The 22,638-nt window shown below is 44.2% G+C and overlaps 1 protein-coding gene across 3 annotated transcripts in view; it reads left to right on the top strand.

Moving 5' to 3' along the window:
* The window catches only part of STIM1 (stromal interaction molecule 1), a 186,034-nt gene that overhangs the window by 135,947 nt on the left and 27,449 nt on the right, over positions 1 to 22,638 (top strand). For all 3 annotated transcript variants that reach the window (XM_060176915.1, XM_007527510.3, XM_007527511.3), the window contains exons 3-5: positions 860 to 974; positions 15,211 to 15,322; positions 17,000 to 17,115. In XM_060176915.1, coding sequence (XP_060032898.1) covers positions 860 to 974; positions 15,211 to 15,322; positions 17,000 to 17,115 — 343 coding nt within the window. The remainder of the gene's footprint in view (positions 1 to 859; positions 975 to 15,210; positions 15,323 to 16,999; positions 17,116 to 22,638) is intronic.

Consider the following 22,638-nt stretch of genomic DNA (forward strand, 5'->3'; position numbering starts at 1 on the left):
GGAAGACGGCCTTGCCTGAATAGAGACAGACCCGTCTTCATTTGAGGGTGTCTGAGTAGCTGCGCTCCCCTGATAGAACCTCCAAACAAGCTCTCAAGTTGGGGGCTGGAATAGTCTTGACTCCTGGGGTCAAAGGCTTAAACAGTAGTGGCCGCCCAGCCATTTTTATCTCTACGTCATCTTTGCACATGACCTCGCCATGGCATGGTGACTTCCAGATAGACAGTTTTTGTATGTTGCCCCAGAGTTCTCGAGACTACTGTTCCACAAGGGGGAGGCCTGGTGGAATTCACATGGTCTTTTCTAACCTAGCTGTGAAAGTCATTTGCACGACTGCTGCCACATTTAGTTAATTAGTAGGTGAGTTATTAGTGGCAGGTGATACTTAAGAGGAGGGAATTTTATCTTTTTTGTAGGAGAGTTGCCAAAGAATTGTGGACAAAATTAAGCACATAATTTAACTTCTCCAAACCTCATGTGACTTGGGGCCAAGTGCATGATCTCTGAGGGTGTTCCTTTTGTCATTTGTAAAACAGACGTGGTGATTCATTAGTTGTAAACATTAGATGAGAAGATACTGTAAAAGCTCCTAGAATATTGTTTAGTGTGTAAGAAGTTTTTCCTTCTCTTTTCAGTTAACTACCATTTATTCTTCACAAGTAAAAGTACGGGGAAGAAATTTCTTACATATTTTTTTCAAGTGAAACATAACAAGAAAAGGCAATTGGGTTGGTGGCTAGGACATAGCTATGTGGCTGCATTTGTGCCCTTATAGATGGAACATGCTATAGAGAATTTGACGACCTTGGTTGGCTGCTTCCTGGCTGTGTTGTGTGACTTGCGTGCTTCTCCCTTGCAGTTCCTGAGGGAAGACCTCAATTACCATGACCCAACTGTGAAGCATAGCACCTTCCATGGTGAGGATAAGCTCATCAGCGTGGAGGACCTGTGGAAGGCATGGAAGTCCTCTGAAGGTAAGAAGGCAATCTGTTGACAATCCTAGTCAACAATCCTAGTTGCTGGAATGTTTTGAGACAAGTGAGGATGGCTAGCAGCTTGGCTTTCAAAGGATTCAGCTAAATATGGGATGCTTAGCAAAGAACAAGTGATTCTACATACTGTCACTGAATAAGACAGTACAGCCATCATGCTGGGAATAGGGGAAGGTGCTCCAATCAGAGTTGGAGTTACTCTTGTAAAGAACTATGTATGGTGGTCCGGGAGGTGGCACAGTGGTAAAGCTTTGGACTCTCAAGCATGAGGTTCTGAGTTTGATCCCCGGCAGCACATGTGATAGAGTGATGTCTGGTTCTTTCTCTCTCCTCCTATCTTTCTCATTAATATATAAATAAAATCTTTTTTTTAAAAAAAGGAACTGTTTATGAGAGTGAGAAACACAATCTCACTCTGGCACACGTGATGCCAGGAACTGAATTCATACTTGCAAGTCCGGTGCTCTACAGCTGAACCATGTCCCTGGCCGCCAGAGTCCTTTGTTCTTCATTAGAATTCTCATTGTGCCTGTTCTCCCCATTAGGGTTCTATAACCTACACCGTTTCCCCACTCCCCAGCTCAGCTTCTGCTGCGACACCTCAGAGATAGGGAGCTTGCTGACCTTGTGAGGAAACCTCTTTCTTCCATAGCTCTGTTTGTTTGCAGCTGTGCTGTAGCCTAGGCGATTGAAAGATGGGTGGAACTAAAGGTGGGCTCTCCCCTGAGTCTCCTTTCCGAGTTAGTTAACAGTTAGTGAGCAATTTGTTAATGCCGCCATAGATCACGACCTTGGGGATGGCTGCAGATGTGTAGGGTAGTTTGATCAGCATTTAGTTGAGCAGGACTTGCTGTCTGGGTTCTGGACCTGTGTGTCTAGTCATTCAGCCTGATTAGTTACAGGTACTTCCAGCTGTCAGATCACTCTACTGACTGACTTATGTTGAATTAAAAAAAATTTTTTTTTTTTGATAGGACAGAGAAAAATTTTTTTTGATAGGACAGAGAGAAATTGAGCGGGAAGGGAAGATAGGGAGAGAGAAAGATAAGACACCTGTAGACCTGCTTTGCCACGTGTGAAGCAACCCCCCTGTAGGTGGGGAGCCGGGGTTTAAACCAGGATCCTTGCGCAGGTCCCTGCGCTTCATACTATACGCACTAACCTGGTGCACCACTGCTGACCCCCCCTTTAACCTTTTTTTGTTAGTTTATTATTGGATAATAATAATATTATTGGATAATAATAATAATATTATTGGACATAGAAATTGAGATAACTGACTTGCAAGTATGAATAATATTATTGGACATAGAAATTGAGATAATTGACTTGCAAGTATGAATTCAGTTCCTGGCATCACGTGTGCCAGAGTGAGATTGTGTTTCTCACTCTCATAATAATTGGATAATAATATCCAATAATAAATATTGGATAATAATAATTGGATAATTATTGGATAATAATAATATTATTGGACATAGAAATTGAGAGATAGAGAGGGAAAGAGAAGAGACACCTGCAGCCCTGCTTCACTACATGTGAAGCTTTCCTCCTGCAGGTGGGGACCAGGGGCTTGAACCCAGGTCCTTGTGTACTATAATGTGTGCGCTTAACCAGTTGTGCCACTACCTGGCCCCCATGTTGAACTTTTTAAATAAAAACTTCAGTTTGTTTCCAAGTATAAAACTGTTAGACTATGACTATCACTTTTTCTGACATGTTTGCTCGACAACTCTTAATGACAGAGTATGTCTTAACTGTATGAAAGTTGTCATGGATGGTAAAACAGAACTTTAATCTCCTCTTTATTTGATCTGTGACTAGTAACAAGACTGAAAGAAATCTGTTCCTCTGGTTTCTTAGGGTAGATCTTAACATTAAGAAGGATTAATTACAAATGACCACTGGATAACTTTTTTATTGCTACGCATTTAGTAGATAATGGAACCAGGACTTAGAGCTATACCTCTATTGCCTAGGCCAGTGCTTTTCCCCCATGCCATCTTGGTTGAAAATACTAGCTGGTAGCATAAAGCAGTTTTGGTAGCAATGAAGCAGATTTTTATTTTTGTTTGAATTCTTGCCTAGAATATTCAGTCTTAAAAGATCACCTACAACTACAGCAACAATAAAAAGATAAGGGCAACACAAGGGAAAATAAATAAATAAATAAATTTTAAAAACTTTATAAAAAAAAAAGATCACCTACAAATAGCGTAAAAAAAAATCACCTACAATGTAGGTATAGAGCATTAAATTTGAAGCATTAAATTTGAAGACCTGGATTGTAATTCTGGAAAAAAAAAAACACTTTATACATCATAAGATGTATTAAAAAAGCTATAGACACTCTTCTAGAAATCTTTAGAGGCTGTGTTCTTTGTGAGACTTTTGTTTAATGCCTCCTGAGCAACTCACACCATCCACTGTTAACCTCAAAACAAACAAACAAACAAAAAAAAAAACCAATGAGTTGGGAGCCAGGCGGTGGCACACCTGATTGGGGGAAGCTTTGTAAGCTCCTTCTCTCTCTCTCTCTCTCTCTCTCTCTCTCCCCCCAACTTCTTTTTGTCTTATCAAATAAAGTAGAAAGAAAAAAGATGACGAAATAGCCACCAGAAGTGGTGGATTCATAGTACTAGGTTATCACCAAGCCCCAGCAATAACCCTGGTGGTAATAAAAATGAACAAACAAAAACGTTGAGTTATCTCACTGCCGAAGTGGATTGATTTGGATTTATTTAGAAATAACAAGTGAGGATTTAGGAAAGTCTTCTTATGGGACAGCATGCATATCCTCCAACCTCAGGGGCAGCACCCCATATATTTTCTTTGAAGGGTTTGCTGGATAGAGGTTCCTCTTTCCTTCTGCTCTGATGGAAACAACACCACTTCCTGCTAGGAGGGCAGAACAGATTGGGTCCTATAGTTTACTGATTGTGTAGGAGTCTTTTTTTTTTTTTTGCTTCCTAACCTCACTTAGAGACTATATATTAAGTTTCTTTTTCATTTTTTTACACCATTTTATTTGTGGGGAGGGTAACGGTTTACAATACAGCTGTTGACACATAGGTACAGTTTCTCATCTGCCCATAAGAAATGTTTGCAGAACATTCTCACCCCCAGCCTCAGTCCGTTTCCAACAGTTTGCACCAGGAGCCCAATGCCTCTTCACGCTTCCTCCTGCATCCTCAGAGTCCTTTGCTTTGGTGCATTATACTGCAACCAGCCCAAGCTTCATTTTTTGTTTTTCATTTCTATCCTTGTTTCTTATGTCTCACCTATAGTCTATATTAATTCTCACACTACTGGTGAAAGATCAGTGAGATGGTCTTAGGAATCATACCAGCACTGTCAGGAAAATATTCTTGGCAATTTGATTCATTTAGAGATATTTTTATTTATTCATTCATTATTGGATAGAGGCAGAGAAATTGAGAGGAGAGGGGTCAGTAGAGAGGGCAAGGAATAGAAAGACACCTGCAGCCCTGCTTCACCACTCGTGAAGCTTTCCACCTTCAGATAGAGACCAGGGGCTTGAACCTGGGTCCTTATACATTGTAATGTGTGCATTCAACTAGGTGTGCCACTGCCTGCCCCCTCCCCATTTTTCCCCAATAGAGAGGGGGAGAGAAGAGAGACAGACACCTGCAGCACTCCTCCAGCACTCCTGAAGCTTCCTTTCTGTGGATGCAGCCCCAGGACTTGAACCCCATCCTCACTCATAATGATGTGCATGCTTTACCAAAAAAGCAACACCACCCAGCCTACCATTTGAATTGTGATTTTTCTCTCTTTTAACATGAGAATTTGGGCAGTGTGGGGGTGGGGAGGGAGGGAGAGAGGGGTGGAAGGGGGAGAGGGGAGAGGGGAGAGAGAGAGAGAGGAGTTAGTTTATTAGTAGAGATTTAGGATGAAAGATGGCAGAAAGCACATACCTGACTTTCCTTGCAAGCTCACACAAACATAACTGGGAAAGGTAAGTGACCATGAAAGTACAGAAATAAAGGAACTGAATTATAATACTAGAAAGCAACTTGAAACGATTTTCTGGGAAGGACTTCATGTCTGGAATCAACAACTGTTTGGAGCTCTTCCATGTATGTTCTAAATGATAAGAAGGCTGACAACAACAGAACGAGTTTTTGAGGAATTACCATCACTGGTGAGCAGAGAGAGTGATTTCATTGCACGGTGATGCGACTCATAGCTAAGCCGGGAAGTGATATATATGCACTATTCCAGGCCTTGCTTGCCGTGTATGAAGTGGTTTGATAAACTAAAAGCGAGCCTTTTCTTGTTTAGATTCCTCCCAACAATTTGCTTCAGTCTTCAGACTAAGGCCCCTAATGTCTCTGGAATGATGATTTCCAAACCTTCAAGGAGCATGTAATATTCTGGCACTGACTCAAACTGGCTGGTCTGGGTTTTACTAGATGATACGGTGATTATTTGCTAGAACACTGGCTAGCTGTGTGATAGTCAGCAGGGTGTTTGTACCAGAACATTAGCTAGCTGTTGTTAGCACCGACTCTGCTGTCAGTGCTGTTACCATTTCCTTACTTCTACTGGGAGTCAGTCTTTTCTCTCTGATAATTCGATCTTAGCAGAAAAGCCTGATGATCTCTATCTAGTCTAGCTGGCTCTGTGCTTTAATAATCAAAATGGGCAAACAAACAAAACCTCACAAAACTACTCTAACATTTGTACAGTGTTTAACATGTGTAGGCATTCTTCTCTGTGCTTTACATGATTTAACTCACTTGTTTCTTATTAAGATCCTGTGCTATATAAGCTTGTCTCCATTTACAGAGAAGGAAAATGAGGCAGAGAGCAATGAAGTACAGTAATGAACACTTTCACAACTCCCCAGAGATCGTGAGGACTTCAGAGTTAAGGGAGCAGGCCCCGATAAGACTGCCCTCACTTCATATGTGCTATGAGGCAGAAGCATTGGGCTACCTGTGTTCGAGCCAACTGGTTACATGTTCAGGGATTCCTGATGCTCCCTTGATTTTTACAATTTACTAGATATCATTGTTGATAAGAAATTCCAGAAAAGGCTATTTATTGGTCATCTTTCATAAATGTCTGAGATGTTAAGTCAGATACACTGAAATTAGGTGTCTGTTGATAATCTCAAGATTGATTAATTCAGTTGGGGGGAAATGAATCAGTAGGTCCAGAGAAATAAAAATCTGGGGAGGCAGCAGGTGACTCACCCTATAGAGCTTACACAAAGACCCAGGTCTGAGCTCCAGGCCACCAGATAGGAACAGTGCTGTGATGCCTTCCCTTCTCTTGCTGTTTCTCTGTCTCTATCCTTGCCTGTCTCTGTCACTCTCTGCCTGAAAAAGGGAAGGGGATAAAAAAAAAAAAAGAAAAAAAGAAAACCGTCACTGTCAGGAGTTAGAGTTGTGCTGACACTGAGCTGCAATGATAACCCTGGTGGCAATAATTAATCATCATCATCACTATCATTTAGTCGTCTTTTAAATCCTGGGATATATTTTATCTTGGATATCCTAGATATCCTTTTACGTCTTTTTTATCCTGTATTTCTCAGTCATTCACTAGTCACCTCTATACTATTTAACACCAAAAGTACTGTTTTTCCCCTACAATTTATACCATATGACTGTCAGAAAGAAGAAGAAAGCACTGGGAGTATAGATCAACCTGCCAACACCCATGTCTAGGGGAGACGCAGTTACAGAAGCCAGACCTTCCACCTTCTGCACCCCATAATGACCCTGGGTCCATGCTCCCAGGGGGATAAAGAACAGGAAAGCTGTCCGTGGAGGGCATGGGATACAGAGCTCTGGTGGTGGGAACTGTTTGAAATTGTACCCCTCTTGTCCTATGGTCTTGTCAATCATTATTAAATCAATTTTTAAAAGAAGAAAGAGAAAGTATTAATTGAAAACTTCGTATACTTCAGGCAACGTACTAGATTAATTTAGCATACCAATCCCATGTCTATTCCATTCCTATGATCCACTCACCTCCTTATTTTCTACTATTCTTCATGTGTTCTCTGTAGCTGCTCCCCTTTCTCTGCAGTTAATCAGATACATCATTCTCTTTCGTTCCTTTTTTGTGGGGTAGGTGGGTATGTAAATCTAGGGCTTTGCATATGCATAATACTGCTGAACTACCTCCCTGACCAAATTTCTATTCTTATTTAAAGAAAAAGAAAAGTTTTCCCAGGAGGCTTCCCACTCCTCTGCCCCTCAATCACAGACAGTAGCAGAAAGGGAGAGGGGGGGGGCAGAGGAAAAGAGGAGCAACAGCACTGTTCCCACACCTATGCAGCTTCCTCTGTGCGCGGTGCCCCGTGTGCTGTTAAAGGCTTGATCCTGAATCTTTGATCCTGGAAAAGTGTGCACTCTATCGGGTAGTCTATTCTTCTATTCTTCCAGGCCCCATTCCCTTCCTCCCCCCTCTCTCCCTTTTGAAAGAGAGGGAGAGGGAGAGGGAGAGGGAGAGGGAGAGAGAGAGAGAGAGAGAATGAAAACAAACTCAAACTCTAGTATCGGCTGTGGGGCTCACCTGGTATAGTCAGTCCATGGTGCTTAAACCCAGAGTTTCACACACGGAACCTGAACTCTACTGGGTGGCTTTTGGTACGTTCATATATACTGTTCTTTCTGTCCTTTCTCCTTTGTTGATCTGGTTAAATTCTCCTTGACAGATAAGGCTCCATTTCAGTGTGCCTTTCTTAAGGAAAATTTCCTTGAAAACCACAGGCTGGGTTGGGTGCCCGCTTCTGCGTCCCCGCTGCCTCTGGGCGTGTCTCATCACAGCCGTTGGCACACTGACAGCACCGCCTGTCCCTTGCTTGTCTTTTCACCAGATTGTTTGAGGGCATTATTTTATTTGTGTCTATCTTTTCAGGGTTTTTTTGGATAACTATTAAAAAATAATATTAGTAAATGTATACTGATAGTAATAGCTAATATCTCTTGCATCTGTTATTCATTAGGAACGGCAGTTCTTAATATCTTAACTGTACTCTTATGATGTGAGAATGCTGAGCCTCCTCATTTATAGGAGATCAAAATGGAACTCAGGAACTTAAGTAACTTGTTCATGGTCTTAAGTGTAATAAATCAAAGATCCTGAATTCAAACCAAGGCCCAGTCCAGTGCCCATGTTCTTAAACACTGTGCTACAGCTGACTGACTGACTAATTGAAAGCCTTGCTGAAGGCCAGCCAAGTGACCAACCAATAGCTGTGTGAAGAACCAGCAATGAAGATGCTGGGTACCTTCCTACAAGGTCTTTTTGGATGTGAATTGGAAACCACAAAGGTAAATGAGAGGGCTTTGTCCAGAGGCACCACTGGCCCACTTAGGGGACGAGATACACTGATTCAGGAACCCACTTCTTAACTGCTTACTCTTCCTTGGGCAAGAGTAGGAATTGACCCAGGCATGTGTGATTGTACCCCTCCTGGGCTAGCAAATTAGTTCTTCTTATTTCCTGGGAGGGGAGGAGGGGAGAGAGGCACCACAGTGCTGATGGCACATTTGTGGAGTTCCCTCAGCCCTGGTGTCTCCATGTGGCACTAGAGTACTAACTGAGGTCGCTGTGCACGGTAGGGTATGTACTGTGCTGGCTAAGTTATCTCCTAGTCCCCAGATCCAGGTCTTTACAACACTCAGGAATTTGGCAGTCCTGTATGTGCACGTGTGTGTGTGTGTGTGTGTGTGTTAATCTTAGAATAAAATGCATTTTTCTCATTTTGTTGTTGAAGTCATTTGGAAGTGGTTGGTGCAGTAGGAAAATATTAATCTTGCATGCGTGAAGTTCCAAGTTTCATTCCCCAGCACCACATATCCCAGAGTGATGCTTTACCCTCTTACTATGTTGTGAAATAGGTAAAAATAAATCTTAAAAATAAAGGGGGGGGGTTGCACATGGCACAAGGACTGGCATAAGGATCCCGGTTCGAGCCCTGGCTCCCCACCTACAGGGGGTTCACTTCCTGGCAGTGAAGCAGATCTGCATGTGTCTATCTTTCTCTCCCCCCTCTGTCTTCCCTTCCTCTCTCTATTTCTCTTTGTCCTATCCAACAATAATGACAGCAATAACAACAATAGTAATAACCACAACAATGATAAACAACAAGGGTAACAAAAGGGAAAAAAATGACCTCTAGGAGCAGGGATTCGAAGTGCAGGCACCGAGCCCCAGCAATAACCCTGGAGGCAAAAATAAATAAATAAATCTATCAAGAAGGGGTGCACTGGGCAGTAGCATACTGAATTAAACACACATAGTACGAAACACAAGGATCCTGGTTCAAGCCCCCAGCTTCCCACCTACCCAGGGGTCACTTCACAAGTGGTAAAACAGGTCTGCAGGTGTCTATCTTTCCCCCCATCTTGGTCTTCCCCTCCTTTCGTGATTTCTCTCTGTCCTATCCAACAACAACAACAACAGCAGCAGCAACAACAACAATAGCAACAGTAATAACAACGATGGAAAAATGGCCTCCAGGAGCAGTGAATTCATAATGCAAGCACTGAGCCCCAGTGATAACCCTGGAAGTAAATAAATAAATAAATAAATATGCAGTCTCCCCATAATTTATAACCAGTAACACCCTGGCACAATAACTATGATTATGCTTATCCAAAAATATCAATTAACTTGGTTTTAAGTCACATATGATTATGTTAGCAAAAAATAAGTGTATCTTAAAAAAAAAAAGACAGGCACATAGCTCACTTAGATAGTGCACTGCTCTGTCATAGATGTGGCTCAGGGCCGAGCCTGGCCCCACTGCCTTGAAGGAAGCTTCAATGCTGTAGTCTGTTTCACTCTCTCTGGCTTTTAGTCTCTGGATTTCTCTCCATCTGAAAAAGTCATCCCAGAGTGGGGAAGCCACAGTGATAATAAACAAACGAACAAACAAACAAACAAACAAAATGCCGGAGTCTATGAAGTTAGTTACCTTGTTCATTTCTCTTGTGAAGGACCGTTTGCCGCAGCAAACCCCAGAAGCTGATCTACTCTGATTCTACACAGTATTGTCATTTTGCCCAGAAATGTGGTCTTTGATCTCTCTGCTGGCCACATGGACAGACCCAGGGTGATGAGAGAGTCATGGCTTTAGGAGGTTGGCCCTTGCTTGCATGTCTTCCTGGAATTTGGGCATGTGAGTCACTTGGAGTCTTTATCTGTACTCAGCAAATCCTGCCAAATTCTGACATCTCTCGATAGCCACACCCTCTGTTTCTGATGCGGCCTGCTTCCTCACTTCGGCCCAGGGACTCTCCCCTTCCCCCAGACACTTCTCCCTTCTATAAGACTTCCAGCTTTCAGTGCTTGAACCTTCAGGACAAGGAACTCTGGTATCTTGTGAGATCTTCATGTTAAAATACAAAGTTGCTGTCTGACAAGGATAGAGCTCATGCTGACTAGCGTTGTTCAGATGCCAGTGACTGGGTAAACAGTGACATGCTGCCAAGTCCTGACCAAGTAGGGCATCTGCCCGGAATAATGTGTAGAAAGAAAGAGAAAAGGACTTCTTCAAGGCTTGGCCTGACAGAGCTTAAGCCACTGTCCCTCACCTTCGAGCATAGCATGTAGAGTCCGAATACCTAGAGTCCATCATCATGGGAGTATCACAGCTCTCTTAGAGACGTATTGCTTCAGGGCAGGTGGTGGCGCACCTGGTTGAGCACACATGTTACAGTGCACAAGGACCCAGGTTCGAGCTCCCAGTCCCCACCTGCAGGGGGAAAGCTTCACAAGTGGTGAAGCAGGGCTGCAGGTGTCTCTCTGTTTCTCACTCTCTCTGTCTCCCCTTCCCTCTCGATTTCTGTCTCTATTCAATAAATAAATAAAGATCATTAAAAAATTGTATATAAAAAAGAAATTTATTGCTTCACTTAATAAAGTGGTTAGAGAGGTCCTCCCATCCAGGGGCATCTTGTCCCTACAGGACATTTGGCAGTAATCTGGAGACATTTGTTAATGTCATGGCTGGCAGTGTGCTGCTGGCATCTAGTGGGCAGATGCCAGTGATGTTAAACATCCCGCAGTGTTTAGTCCAGCCCCCTACAGTGAAGAATGCCGCTGTCCACAGCGTGGCGCTGCTGAGACCGAGAAACCTACTCTTCACTGGCTCCTGCCTATCTCCACGGTGTGCGGGAAGTTGAGAGAGGAATTCCTGCACACCCAGGGTTTGTGCTTTGTCTCCTAGCCCTGTGCTAAGACATCTTCCTTGCAGAAAGAAGGCCTTTGCAGCACCGCTGGCCTCAGGCCTTTTTTAAGCAACGAAACAGTAGTCTTTCCCTACTCATATGCTGAGCAGAAAGGCTTCTTTGTGCTGGGTGAGGCCGACTCTTTGGCAGCAGAGGCAGGAGTGTGCATTCTCTTGTTGTGCTTTTCAGGCTAGCACTTGTCTGTCTGCCTCATATCTGCGTGTCGTGGTGCTACGCCCTCACACACACACTTCATTTTCAGAAACGGTACCTACTGCTGTGCTGTCTTCTTGGTCTGCTGGACACTTTCATGTTTTTTTTTTTTCTAATTTATTCCCTTTTGTTGCCCTCGTTTTATTGTTGTAGTTATTATTGATGTCGTCGTTGTTGGATAGGACAGAGAGAAATGGAGAGAGAGGAGGGGAAGACAGAGGAGGGGAGAGAAAGATAGACACCTGCAGACCTGCTTCACCGCCTGTGAAGCGACTCCCCTGCAGGTGGGGAGCTGGGGACTTTCATGTTTTTTCAAGCCTTTTTTTTTTTCTTTCTTCCCACTATCAGTATCTTGTCCGTCAGGAATCAGTGTGAGTGCACCATACCTGCATCATTTCCTCTCAGCCCCTTTCCTTCTGCCTTGCTGTGCCTCGGCAGTGTTCTCATCTACCTACACAATCTCTCTTTTAAAATTAATTTATTATTTGAGGGGCCAGGCAGTGGTGCACCTGATGAAGCGCTCACATTACAGTGGACAGGAACCCAGGTTCAAGCCCCAGCTCCCTACGTACAGGGGGAAAGCTTAACGATTGGTGAAGCAGGGCTGCAGGTGTCGCTCTGTCTCTTCTCTTCTCTGTCTCTCCCTTCCCTTCTCAATTAATCTCTGTCTCTATCCAATCATAAATAAATAAAATATTAAAAATTTATTATTTGGCCCCGGCTCTCCACCTGCAGGGGAGTTGCTTCACAGGCGGTGAAGCAGGTCTGCAGGTGTCTGTCTTTCTCTCCTCTTCTCTGTCTTCCCCATCTCTCTCAATTTCTTTTTTTTTTTTTAAGATTTTATTTTTTTATGAGAAAGATAGGAAGAGAGAGAAAGAACCAGACATCACTCTGGCACATGTGCTGCCAGGGATCAAACTCAGGACCTCATGCTTGAGAGTCCAAAGCTTTACCACTGCACCACCTCCCGGACCACTCCTCTCTCCATTTCTGTCTGTCCTATCCAACAGCAATGACATCAACAATAACTACAACAATAAAACAACAAGGGCAACAAAAGGGAATAAATAAATAAATATAAAAATAAATAAATAAAGATTGATTAAAAATTTTATTATTTGATATAGCAGAATTTAAGAGGGGGGAAGAGGAGACAGCAAAGGAGAGAAAAGGAGAGACATAATAGCTCATGAAATTTCTTCCCTCTGGCTGGGACCAGAGACGAACTTTCCTCCTGTACTCCCACAGCATCATTATCCCCTCCCCCCTCCATTGCTCTCTTTCTTTCTCCCTTCCTTCCTCCCTCCCTCCCTCCCTCCCTCCCTCCCTCTCTCTCTCTCTCTCTTTCTTTCTTTCTTTCTTTCTTTCTCATATTCAGAATGTTTATTTGTAGTGACAAGAAACTGGCAACAAACTTGCTATGGATTACACTTTTGCATTTATTTAAATCCACTATTGTTTCCTCCAGGGTTATTGCTGGGCCTCGGTGCCTGCACTACGAATCCATTGCTCCTGGAGGCTACTTTGTTTTTTTTTCCCCGTTTGTTGTCCTGGCTGTTTATTGTTGTTGATGTTGTTATTATTGTTGTTCTCATTGCTGTTACTGTTGTTGGATAGGACAGAGAGAAATGGAGAGAGGAGGGGAAGATGGGGGAGAGAAAGACAGACACCTGCAGACCTGCTTCACTGCTTGTGAAGTGACCCCCTACAGGTGGGGAGCCAGGGGCTTGAACTGGGATCCTTGCACCAGTCCTTGTGATTTGTGCCATGCATGCTTAACCCACTGAATTACTGCCCAGCTCCAATTTTTTTAAATGAATTTTTTAATGCTACTATCTTTGACTTTTTTAAAATGTAGAAACAGCAGGTGAATAAAAATGAAAAGACTGTGGTCCTTGCCGTGTTTCTTGACTGTTAAAAAAAAATTAAGTAACATTCTCATGAAAGGTAGATCAATCTCACTAGTTCACTCTGCTTAAAAAGTTTTTTTTTTTTTTTTTTTTTTTTTTTGCGGGAGTTGAGCGTAGCGCAGTGGGTTAAGCATGGGTGGTGCAAAGCACAAGGACCGGTGTAAGGATCCTGGTTTGAGACCCTGGCTCCCCACCTGCAGGGGAGTTGCTTCACAAGTGGTGAAGCAGGTCTGCAGGTATCTGTCTTTCTCTTCTCCTCTCTGTCTTCCGCTCCTCTCTCCATTTCTCTCTGTCCTATCCAACAACAACAACATTAATAATAACTACAACAATAAAAAACAACAAGGGTATCAAAAAGGAATGAATAATAAATAAATACTAGAAAATAAATCTAAAAGTGTAAAAAAAATGGTTTTTGGCTTCTTGTAATTCACAGCAGTAGCTTTCAAATTTGAGGAATGTACAAAGTCCATTTAAGGGAAATAATTTATCTTGGATCTGCAGTGCCAAGTTAAATTCCTGTAATGTCATCTAAATATGTATAAACATAAATGAAGTCTAAGTTGTTATATAAAATTTTTAGACAAATGTAACCAAAACCAGATTTATACCTTAAATGAAAATAAACTTCAGGTTCAATAAAATGTTCTTTTCACTGACTCAGTTGCTTCCAGGCTCCTAGCAGTTTGACGTGTCTGTGTAACTGGACGCCATCTGATGAGTAGATCCCCCGACCACTTCTCTCTATTCAAGCTACTGTGGAATTTTGATTTCTTCTTCTTTTTTTCAAATTTATTTATTTTCCCTTTTGTTGCCCTTGTTCTTTTTTATTGTTTTAGTAGTTACTGTTGTTGTTATTGATGTTGTCCTTGTTGTATAGGACAGAGAGAAATGGAGAGAGGAGAGGAAGACAGAGAGAGAAAGATAGACACCTGCAGACCTGCTTCACTGCCTGTGAAGCGACTCCCCTGCAGGTGGGGAGCTGGGGGCTCGAACCGGGATCCTTATGCCGGTCCTTGTGCTTTGTGCCACGGGCGCTTAACCTGCTGCGCTATCACCTGACTCCCAGACTTCAAGTGGCACATGGGGTTAAGTGTACACAGTGTGAAGCACAAGGACCTGCATAAGGATCCCGGTTCAAGCCTCTGGCTTCCCACCTGCAAGTGGGGTCGATTCACAAGTGGTGAAGCGGGTCTGCAGGTGCCTGCCTTCCTCTCCCCCCTTTCTTTATTTTTTTATTTATTTATTCCCTTTTGTTGCCCTTGTTGTTTTATTGTTGTAGTTATTATTATTGTTGTCATTGTTGGATAGCACAGAGAGAAATGGAGAGAGGAGGGGAAGACAGAGAGGAGGAGAGAAAGATACACACCTGCAGACCTGCCTCACCGCCTGTGAAGCGACTCCCCTGCAGGTGGGGAGCCGGGGTTCGAACCGGGATCCTTATGCCTGTCCTTGTGCTTTGCGCCACCTGCGCTTAACCCACTGCGCTACAGCCCGACTCCCCCTCTCCCCCCTTTCTATCTCACCCTCCTCCCTCAATTTCTCTGTTCTATCCAATTTAAAAAAAAAAAAGAGGAAAAAATGGCCTCCAGATAATCATGACGGGGGGGGGGGGAGAACATTTCCATCAAAATATTCCTTTATTCTCCTCTCCAGTCATCTCTGTGCCCTCTATTCTGACTTCAACTAAGCACCATTGATCTACTTGTGATCACTATACTGCCTCATCTAAATGGACTCCTGCGACGACTTAGGATTTCGTGGGAGGAGCTCTCAGACACTCAAAGACATGGTAACGGCCAAGAGCAGCTTGGCTGATGGAAGTGCAAGCAGTGCCTGGCATTCTGCAGTGATGTTTCTGCTTGTCTTTCCCTACAGTGTACAACTGGACCGTGGATGAGGTGGTGCAGTGGCTGATCACCTATGTGGAGCTGCCTCAGTATGAGGAGACTTTCCGCAAGCTGCAGCTCAGTGGCCATGCCATGCCGAGGTCAGGAGTCGGGCTCTCTCACCAGGGCACAGATGTCTCGCATACTAGGACTTGGGTCGGGAGTGGGGCGGAGACGCCCATGCTGAGCGGCCTTCAGTTTGCTTGCCAGCTAATTGAGCCTCTGCCCTTTTCAGGACAGAATCTGTACACCTCTCCTCATACTTATAAAACATAACAAGCACTTAACACCCATTTTCTGATCATTCTTTCTGTCAGTCCTGGGGATAGTACTAGTAGCTGCCACTTATTGAGTGCTTAGTTCACTTCAAGTACTTTGCAAGTCTAGGCAGGAGTACAAATGACGCACCATGACTTCACAGACTGGGGAAACAAATTAAGTAAGTGTTAGAAAGAGAGCACCGGGGAGTCGGGCTGTAGTGCAGCGAGTTAAGCACAGATGGCGCAAAGCACAAGGACCGGCATAAGGATCCCGGTTCGAACCCCGGCTCCCCACCTGCAGAGGAGTCGCTTCACAGGCGGTGAAGCAGGTCTGCAGGTGTCTATCTTTCTCTCCTCCTCTCTGTCTTCCCCTCCCTCTCTCCATTTCTCTCTGTCCTATCCAACAACGACAACAATAATAATGACTACAACAATAAAACAACAAGGGCAACAAAAGGGAATAAATAAATAAAATAAATATTTTAAAAAATTTAAAAAAAAAAGAAAGAGAGCACCAACTTTAGCAGTATACAATACTCCTTACTTCCATTGCTCACTGTGTTCCAGCAGAAAATGAACACTGTTCAGTCTTTCCAAGGTAATTTTATTGTTTACATATTATCTCTTATTAGCATTGTCATAGACAGTATGACTACAGTTCATGAGTATTACGGTTATCAGCATATGGGATGATCTCACTGATAGAGCTGAAAAATAAGAACAGAAGGGAAAACACAAAGCAGAACTTGGACTGGGTTTGGTGTACTGCACCCAAGTAAAAGACCTGGGGGGTGGGGGAGGGTTCAGGCCCTGGAACATGCTGGCAGAGGACGACCTAGAGGGGCTGAACTGTTATGTGGAAAACTGGGAAACGTTACACATGTACTAACTACTGTATTTTACTGTTGACTGTACACCATTTATCCCTCAATAAAGAAAAATATAATAATAATTAAAAGAAAATTCAGTAATTTGATTGGGAGTAAATTGCAGTGACTCAAGAACAGCTGATGAAACTAATGTATTTTTTCATCACCAGTTTTATATTTAATACAGTGGTTTTAGATTAGGACAATTTAGAGGCCCCCAGAATCACTGGGTCATATAGGGACATACACAGTGTACAGTTGTGCCTTAGAGTCCAAAGTTGTTAGGTGATCTGGATGGAGAGGGAGAATGCATGTAAAAAGGTGGAAATGTGGGGACAGATAAATAGAATGCAATTCCTAGGAGGAGAAGTATAGCAGAACACTTGTAATTGGCTGTGGGGATTGTTTACAAATGAGTAATCCTTAGGGAATAGGATGTTTAGGATGTAGTTAGCATAGTTGGAGTGTAAATAAAATCTGGGTAAGTACTACAGGTCTCTCATACTTCCTGTTGAGACCCACTAGTAAAAACTATGTTTTACAGGGCCAGAAGGACACAGTCACTAAGAGCTAGTAATCATACAAATGGAAGAGAAGTCTTCCTGGTTTTGCTGGCAGGGAACTGACCCCTAACCATTTCCCTCAACAGGCTAGCTGTAACCAACACTACCATGACAGGGACTGTCCTGAAGATGACAGATCGGAGCCATCGGCAGAAGCTGCAACTGAAGGCCCTAGACACTGTGCTGTTTGGGCCTCCTCTCTGTGAGTCCTGTGGAGAGAAGGGCTGCTGTTGTGCTGTGGAGATCAAAGTTACTATGGGACGGGGCTGTGGTTCTGCATCTCCTAGGCACATCGGCAAGGCAGTGCCTACACTTGCCCCACTGGTATTGAGATATGGAATGATGTTGCATTACAGTCCAGCCAGATCTCAACATTCACTCTTTACAACAATGAGGAAGTAAATTCTTTATGCTGTGCGCAAGCCTGTAGGAAGGTCTTCACAAATCATATTCATCCATAGTGGCTTAAAATGAGTGTTCTAGAATATTCAGTGCCAGGTGAGGTCCAGATATGAGAGAGAGAGAAGGCATTGCGTAAGAGTTGTCTTGTGAGTTACGGGTCTTAGCCTGGGATGTGCTTCCTCAGAATGAGCTACATGAGTCTGACTCTTTTAGCTGCAGAACATGTAGACACCTCTCTTCTCATGACTATGGTGTAAGGTGTACAACGTCTCCGCACTGTCCGGTCTCTAGGAGCTTGACACCAGGTGAGGACACCAGCAATAGAGTGGCACAGCGCCAAGAACCAGTCCGAAGAGCCAGTGGCAGGTAGAGTTAGAGGTAGAACATCATCTTTTTGTTTTGCCTCCAGGGTTATCGCTGGAGCTTGGTGCCTGCACCATGAATTCACTGCTTCTGGAGGCCACCCCTCCCATTCTTGTTGCCCTTGTCATTATTATTGCTGTTAATGCTGTCGTCTTTGTTGGACAGGACAGAGAAATCGAGAGAGGAGGGAAGACTGGGTTGGGGGGAAAAGACAGACACCTCAAACCCACTTCACTACCTGTGAAGTGATCCCCCTGCAGGTGGGGAGCTGGGGGCTCGAACCGGGATCCCTACGTGGATCTCCGAGTTCTGCACCACGTGCGCTCAACCTGCTGCGCCACCACCCGGCCCCCCAGAATAACATTTCTTTCTGTGCGTCATCCTTAGCAAGTGTCCAAACTGTTGCCTCAATACACGTGAATCAGTTCATGTTTTAAAGTTCTATTTTAATACTTGGAGGTTGGAAGATACTCACCTGATAGATCATATATGGGACCCTGGTAGCATAAGGAAATGCCGTGGCTGAGGAAAACTCTGTCGCTTAGGTGTCTCTCCTTCTCTTTCTGTCTCTGTCTCTGTTTCTCTCTTTAAAATATTTTATTTATTAATGAAAAAGATAGGAGAGAGGACATCACTATGGTACATGTGCTGCCAGGTATTGAACTCGGGACTTTGTGCTTGAGAGTCCAGTGCTTTATCCACTGCACCATTTCCCTGACCACTCTGGCACTGTCTCTGTCTCCCACTGACTTTTTTTTCACTTTGCCACTCCCAGTGACACTTTTTTCTTTAAAAAAAAATTTTTTTTTAAATTCCCTTTATTTATTGAATAGAGACAGAAATTGAGAGGGGCAAAGGAGATAGAGAGGGAGAGAGACAGAGAGACACCTTTACCACTCATGAAGCTTTCCTCCCTGCAGGTAGGGACCGGGGGCTTGAACCCAGGTCCTTGCACACTGTAACATTTGTGCTCAACCAGGTGCGCCACTACCCAGCCCCCTCAATTTTTTATTTTATGGGACAAAGAGAAATTGAGAGGAGAGAGAGAGAGAGACCACTCAGGAAGCATCCCCCTCAGGAGCAGGGCCTTGCGCATGGTCCCCACCTACAGGGGGAAAGCTTCCAGAGTGGTCAGGGAAATGGTGCCGTTTTCCATTCCATTGATGAGTTTTGAATAAATGACATAACAGTTGGCTCATAGGACACCCACCATCTCTTGCTTACTCTTCTAAGATACATTATGAAATTGTCCTGTAGCAGAGTAGGGGCTACTATAACTGTAAGGGAACATTAGAGAGCACAAGTTAAAGCAGGTCAAGATTCAATCTGGAAAAATCTGTTAGGGCTGGACAGTGGGAACCTGGACCCTAGAATAATACTGGGTCCATGGAGTCTAAGCCAGCTACTTAGAAAGGGCCCCTCCTGCAACAGAATGATGCCAGGATAGGGGTATTGTTTCTCCTTGCCCCCTTCGTAGGTCCTGTGGCCTACATGGGACCTAACCAGAGATCACGGGTCTGCAGGAAACTGTCGTGCTAGAGCTAAAAAGACATCTTACACCCTCTAGCAGCCACAGTAGAAACATAGACGGGGCGGGCGGTATCGCAGTGGGTTAAGTGCACATGGTGCAAAGTGCCCGGACTGGCGTAAGGATCCAGTTCAACAACCACCCCTCCCCAGCTCCCCACCTGCAGGGGGGTCACTTCACAAGTGGTGAAGCAGGTCTGCAGGTGTCTTTCTTTTTCTCCCTCTCTCTGTCTTTCCATACTCTCTAAATTTCTCTCTGTCCTATTCAAAAACAACAGAATCAGTGGCAACAATAACAAGAACAAGGGCAACAAAATGGGGAAAAAAATAGCCTCCAGGAGCAATGGATTTGTGATTCAGGCACCGAGCCCCAGTGATAACCCTGGAGGTGGGAAGGAAAAAAAAAAAAAGAAACACAGACAGAAATTTTCTTTAAAAGTGTAAAATAACAAGTGTTGGAAAAGGTGTAGAGAAAGTAGGGCTCTTGTACATTCCTAATGATAATGTAAAGGAACAGATGACTGTGGATAACAGTCTACTTCCTCCCAACAATGTTTAAGTGTAGAATTACTATATAAGGCAGCAATCCCATATATAAGAATGTATGCAAAGAGTGATGTTGGGATGGGAATTGTATAGAGGAAAAGACTACCCATTTTTCCTTCTGCGGTGACTCAGGTACTAGAGAAAGTTCTATGTCCATGAAGCCTATACAGCTTCCAGCCAGCCACACCTTACCCTCTTTCTCCTGGCTGTCATGTTCCAACTCGCCTCTCCAGTCCTGCCCAGAATGCCTTCCCACCCCCTTGCCAGGCATGCTCAGCTCTTCCCTTCACTCTTCTCTGGAATCCCACCTGTTCCATTATAAAATCTGTTTGCCTGTCACCCTGTAAACTGAAGGCTCCTTGAGGATAGGAACCACTTTGTTTAGGGGCCAGGTGGTGGTGCTTCTGGTTGAGCGCTTATGTTACAATGTGCAAGGACCTGGGTTCAAGCCCCCAGTCCCCACCTGCAGAGGGCAGGCTTTGAGAGAAGTGAAGCAGTGTTGCAGGTGTCGCTCTGTCTCTCTCCCTCTCTGTCACCCCCTCTTCTCTTGATTTCTGGCTGTCTGTATCCAGTAAATAAATAAAGACAATACAAAAAAATTGAAATTAAAAAAAGAAAGACAGAAACCACTTTGTTCATATATTATTAGTACTGAGTACATGACCCGGCAAGAAGTAGGTGCTACAAGTTACACAGATGCGCCTCTCCAGAGGGTGCGGGAAGATGGGAGAAGAAGGTGGCTGAGCTTGTTGTGGGGAGAACAGTACCTGTGGAGTGTGTGTGGAAGGATGAAGCAGCTAGAACGTTTTTTCCCCAGTTATAACCAGAAGGGATAGCTCCTACAGATTAAATAGACACCGCAGCACAAAGAGCTGTGTGAATGGCAAGAGAAATCCCTGCCACCGATGTTGGTAAGAGGTGACTTTCTGTCTCCACCAGGGTGGGGTATTGTGAGCAGTGGACAGGGTGGAGAGAGCCTCAGAGAGCGACGGTGACTGGAGGAGGCACTTCTACTCAGTGCAGACTGGTGTGGCTGGACATTCTCAGCATTACCCCCGACTTTGTTAACATGTCAGCAACTCATTTGTTTACACCCTGCTCCCCTCCCTCAGGCCTGATGGTGGCAACAGTTTACCTAATTTTGCCAAAATCTATTTGTAGCACACCGGCTGGGAATCCTGCCACTCTCAGGCTCCTCGGGTCCCAGCTAGCTTGTCTGGGGAGTTCTACTCACCCACCCAGACACCTGCTTGCTCAAAGCCTTCATGGTCTCCCTGCCCTGGATGTGTCCGCTGAGAGCTGGGCATGTGTCAGGGTGCAAGTTTTGTTTTATTCAACTTATTTACTTATTAATGACAGGGGTTGGGGGGTGGGGTGGGGTGGGGACAGAACCAGAGCATCACTCTGGCATATGTGGTGCTGGGGATCAAACTTGAGACTTTATACTTGAAAGCTCAATTTTTTTTTTAATTGAGAGGTTTAATGCTTTACAGTGAAGTTATTGACATATACATATATTTTCATGATGTACCGGGCCCTCAAAGCTTTCTTCCTCCCCAAATCTTTTGCTTTGGTGCAATACACTGTTGGTCTGCTTCTAAATTCTGCTTCTAAGACCCCTTCTGTTGCATTGCTTGTGGTCTATTTACATAACCACTAGAACCGCCTTGCCGGCAGGGCATTGGTTTAATCCCCACTGGTTCATACTCCCTTTTTGCTCCGCCCCCTCTCCTAGACACACCCTGATTTCCACCACTCTCTTTTTGCTCCACCCTCTCTACGTCACATCCTGTTTCCACCCTACTTGGCGAGTATATATACAGCTGCTCTTCTGTTTGAACACAGTGGAATTGCCTTCCGACCCAGAGTCTCTCTCCTGAGATGCTAGTCAGGCAATAAAGATTGAACTGCGTTCCACTCAGCCATGAATCCCTGGTGGTCTCTCTCCCGCCTGCGAAGCTAGCCCGGCAATACACCAGTCCATGTTTCGTTTTGTGCTCTCCCTTCCTGTCCCTACTTTATTAAGTCCCACTAATAGGGTGAGATCATTTGATATTTGTCCTCTTTTTGGCTTATCTCACTCAACATGATATCTTCAAGTTTCATTCAAGAGGATGCAAAGGAAACAAATTCATAATTTTTTTTGCCTCCAGGGTTATTGCTGGGGCTCGGTGCCTGCACCACGAATCCACTGCTCCTGGATTCCATTCCCCCGTTGTTTTATAGTTATTGTAGTTATTATTATAGCTGCTACTGATGTCACTGTTGCTGGGTACGACAGAGAGAAATGGAGAGAGGAGGGGAAGATAGAGAGGGGGAGAGAAAGACAGACACCTGCAGGCCTGCTTCACTGCCTGCGAAGTGACTTCCCTGCCGGTGGGGAGCTGGGGGCTCCAACCGGGATCCTTCTGCTGGTCCTTGTGCTTTGCTCCACGTACGCTCAACCCGCTGCACTACCACCCGACCCCCAACGAATTCATAATTTTTACAGCCGAGTAGTCGTCTATCATGTATATATATATCACAAATTTTTTTTTTTAGCCATTCACCTGATGTTGGACAGCTGGGTTGCTTCGAGATTCTGACTATTACAAATTGTGCTGCTATGAAACAGAGACATACACAGATCTCTTCTGATAGGTGTTTCTGTTTCCTTTGGGTAAATCCCCCAGGAGAAGAATTGCTGGGTCATAGGCTAGGTCCTTTCTTAGTGTCCCAATAAGTCTCCAAATTGGAAAGCCCAATTCTTTTTCCACTTTGCTGTCTCCTGGGCTACTCTCTCCTTTTTACCTTTGTTGAGTGTCTGCTCTTATTAGGCTGTAAGCTAAAACTAGGGTTAGTGAGAGAAGTTAATTATGTACCCTGGCCCTGAGGAATTACAGATTGC

Source organism: Erinaceus europaeus, chromosome 17 (assembly GCF_950295315.1).
Source record: "Erinaceus europaeus chromosome 17, mEriEur2.1, whole genome shotgun sequence".
In the NCBI taxonomy this organism is placed as follows: Eukaryota; Metazoa; Chordata; class Mammalia; order Eulipotyphla; family Erinaceidae; genus Erinaceus; species Erinaceus europaeus.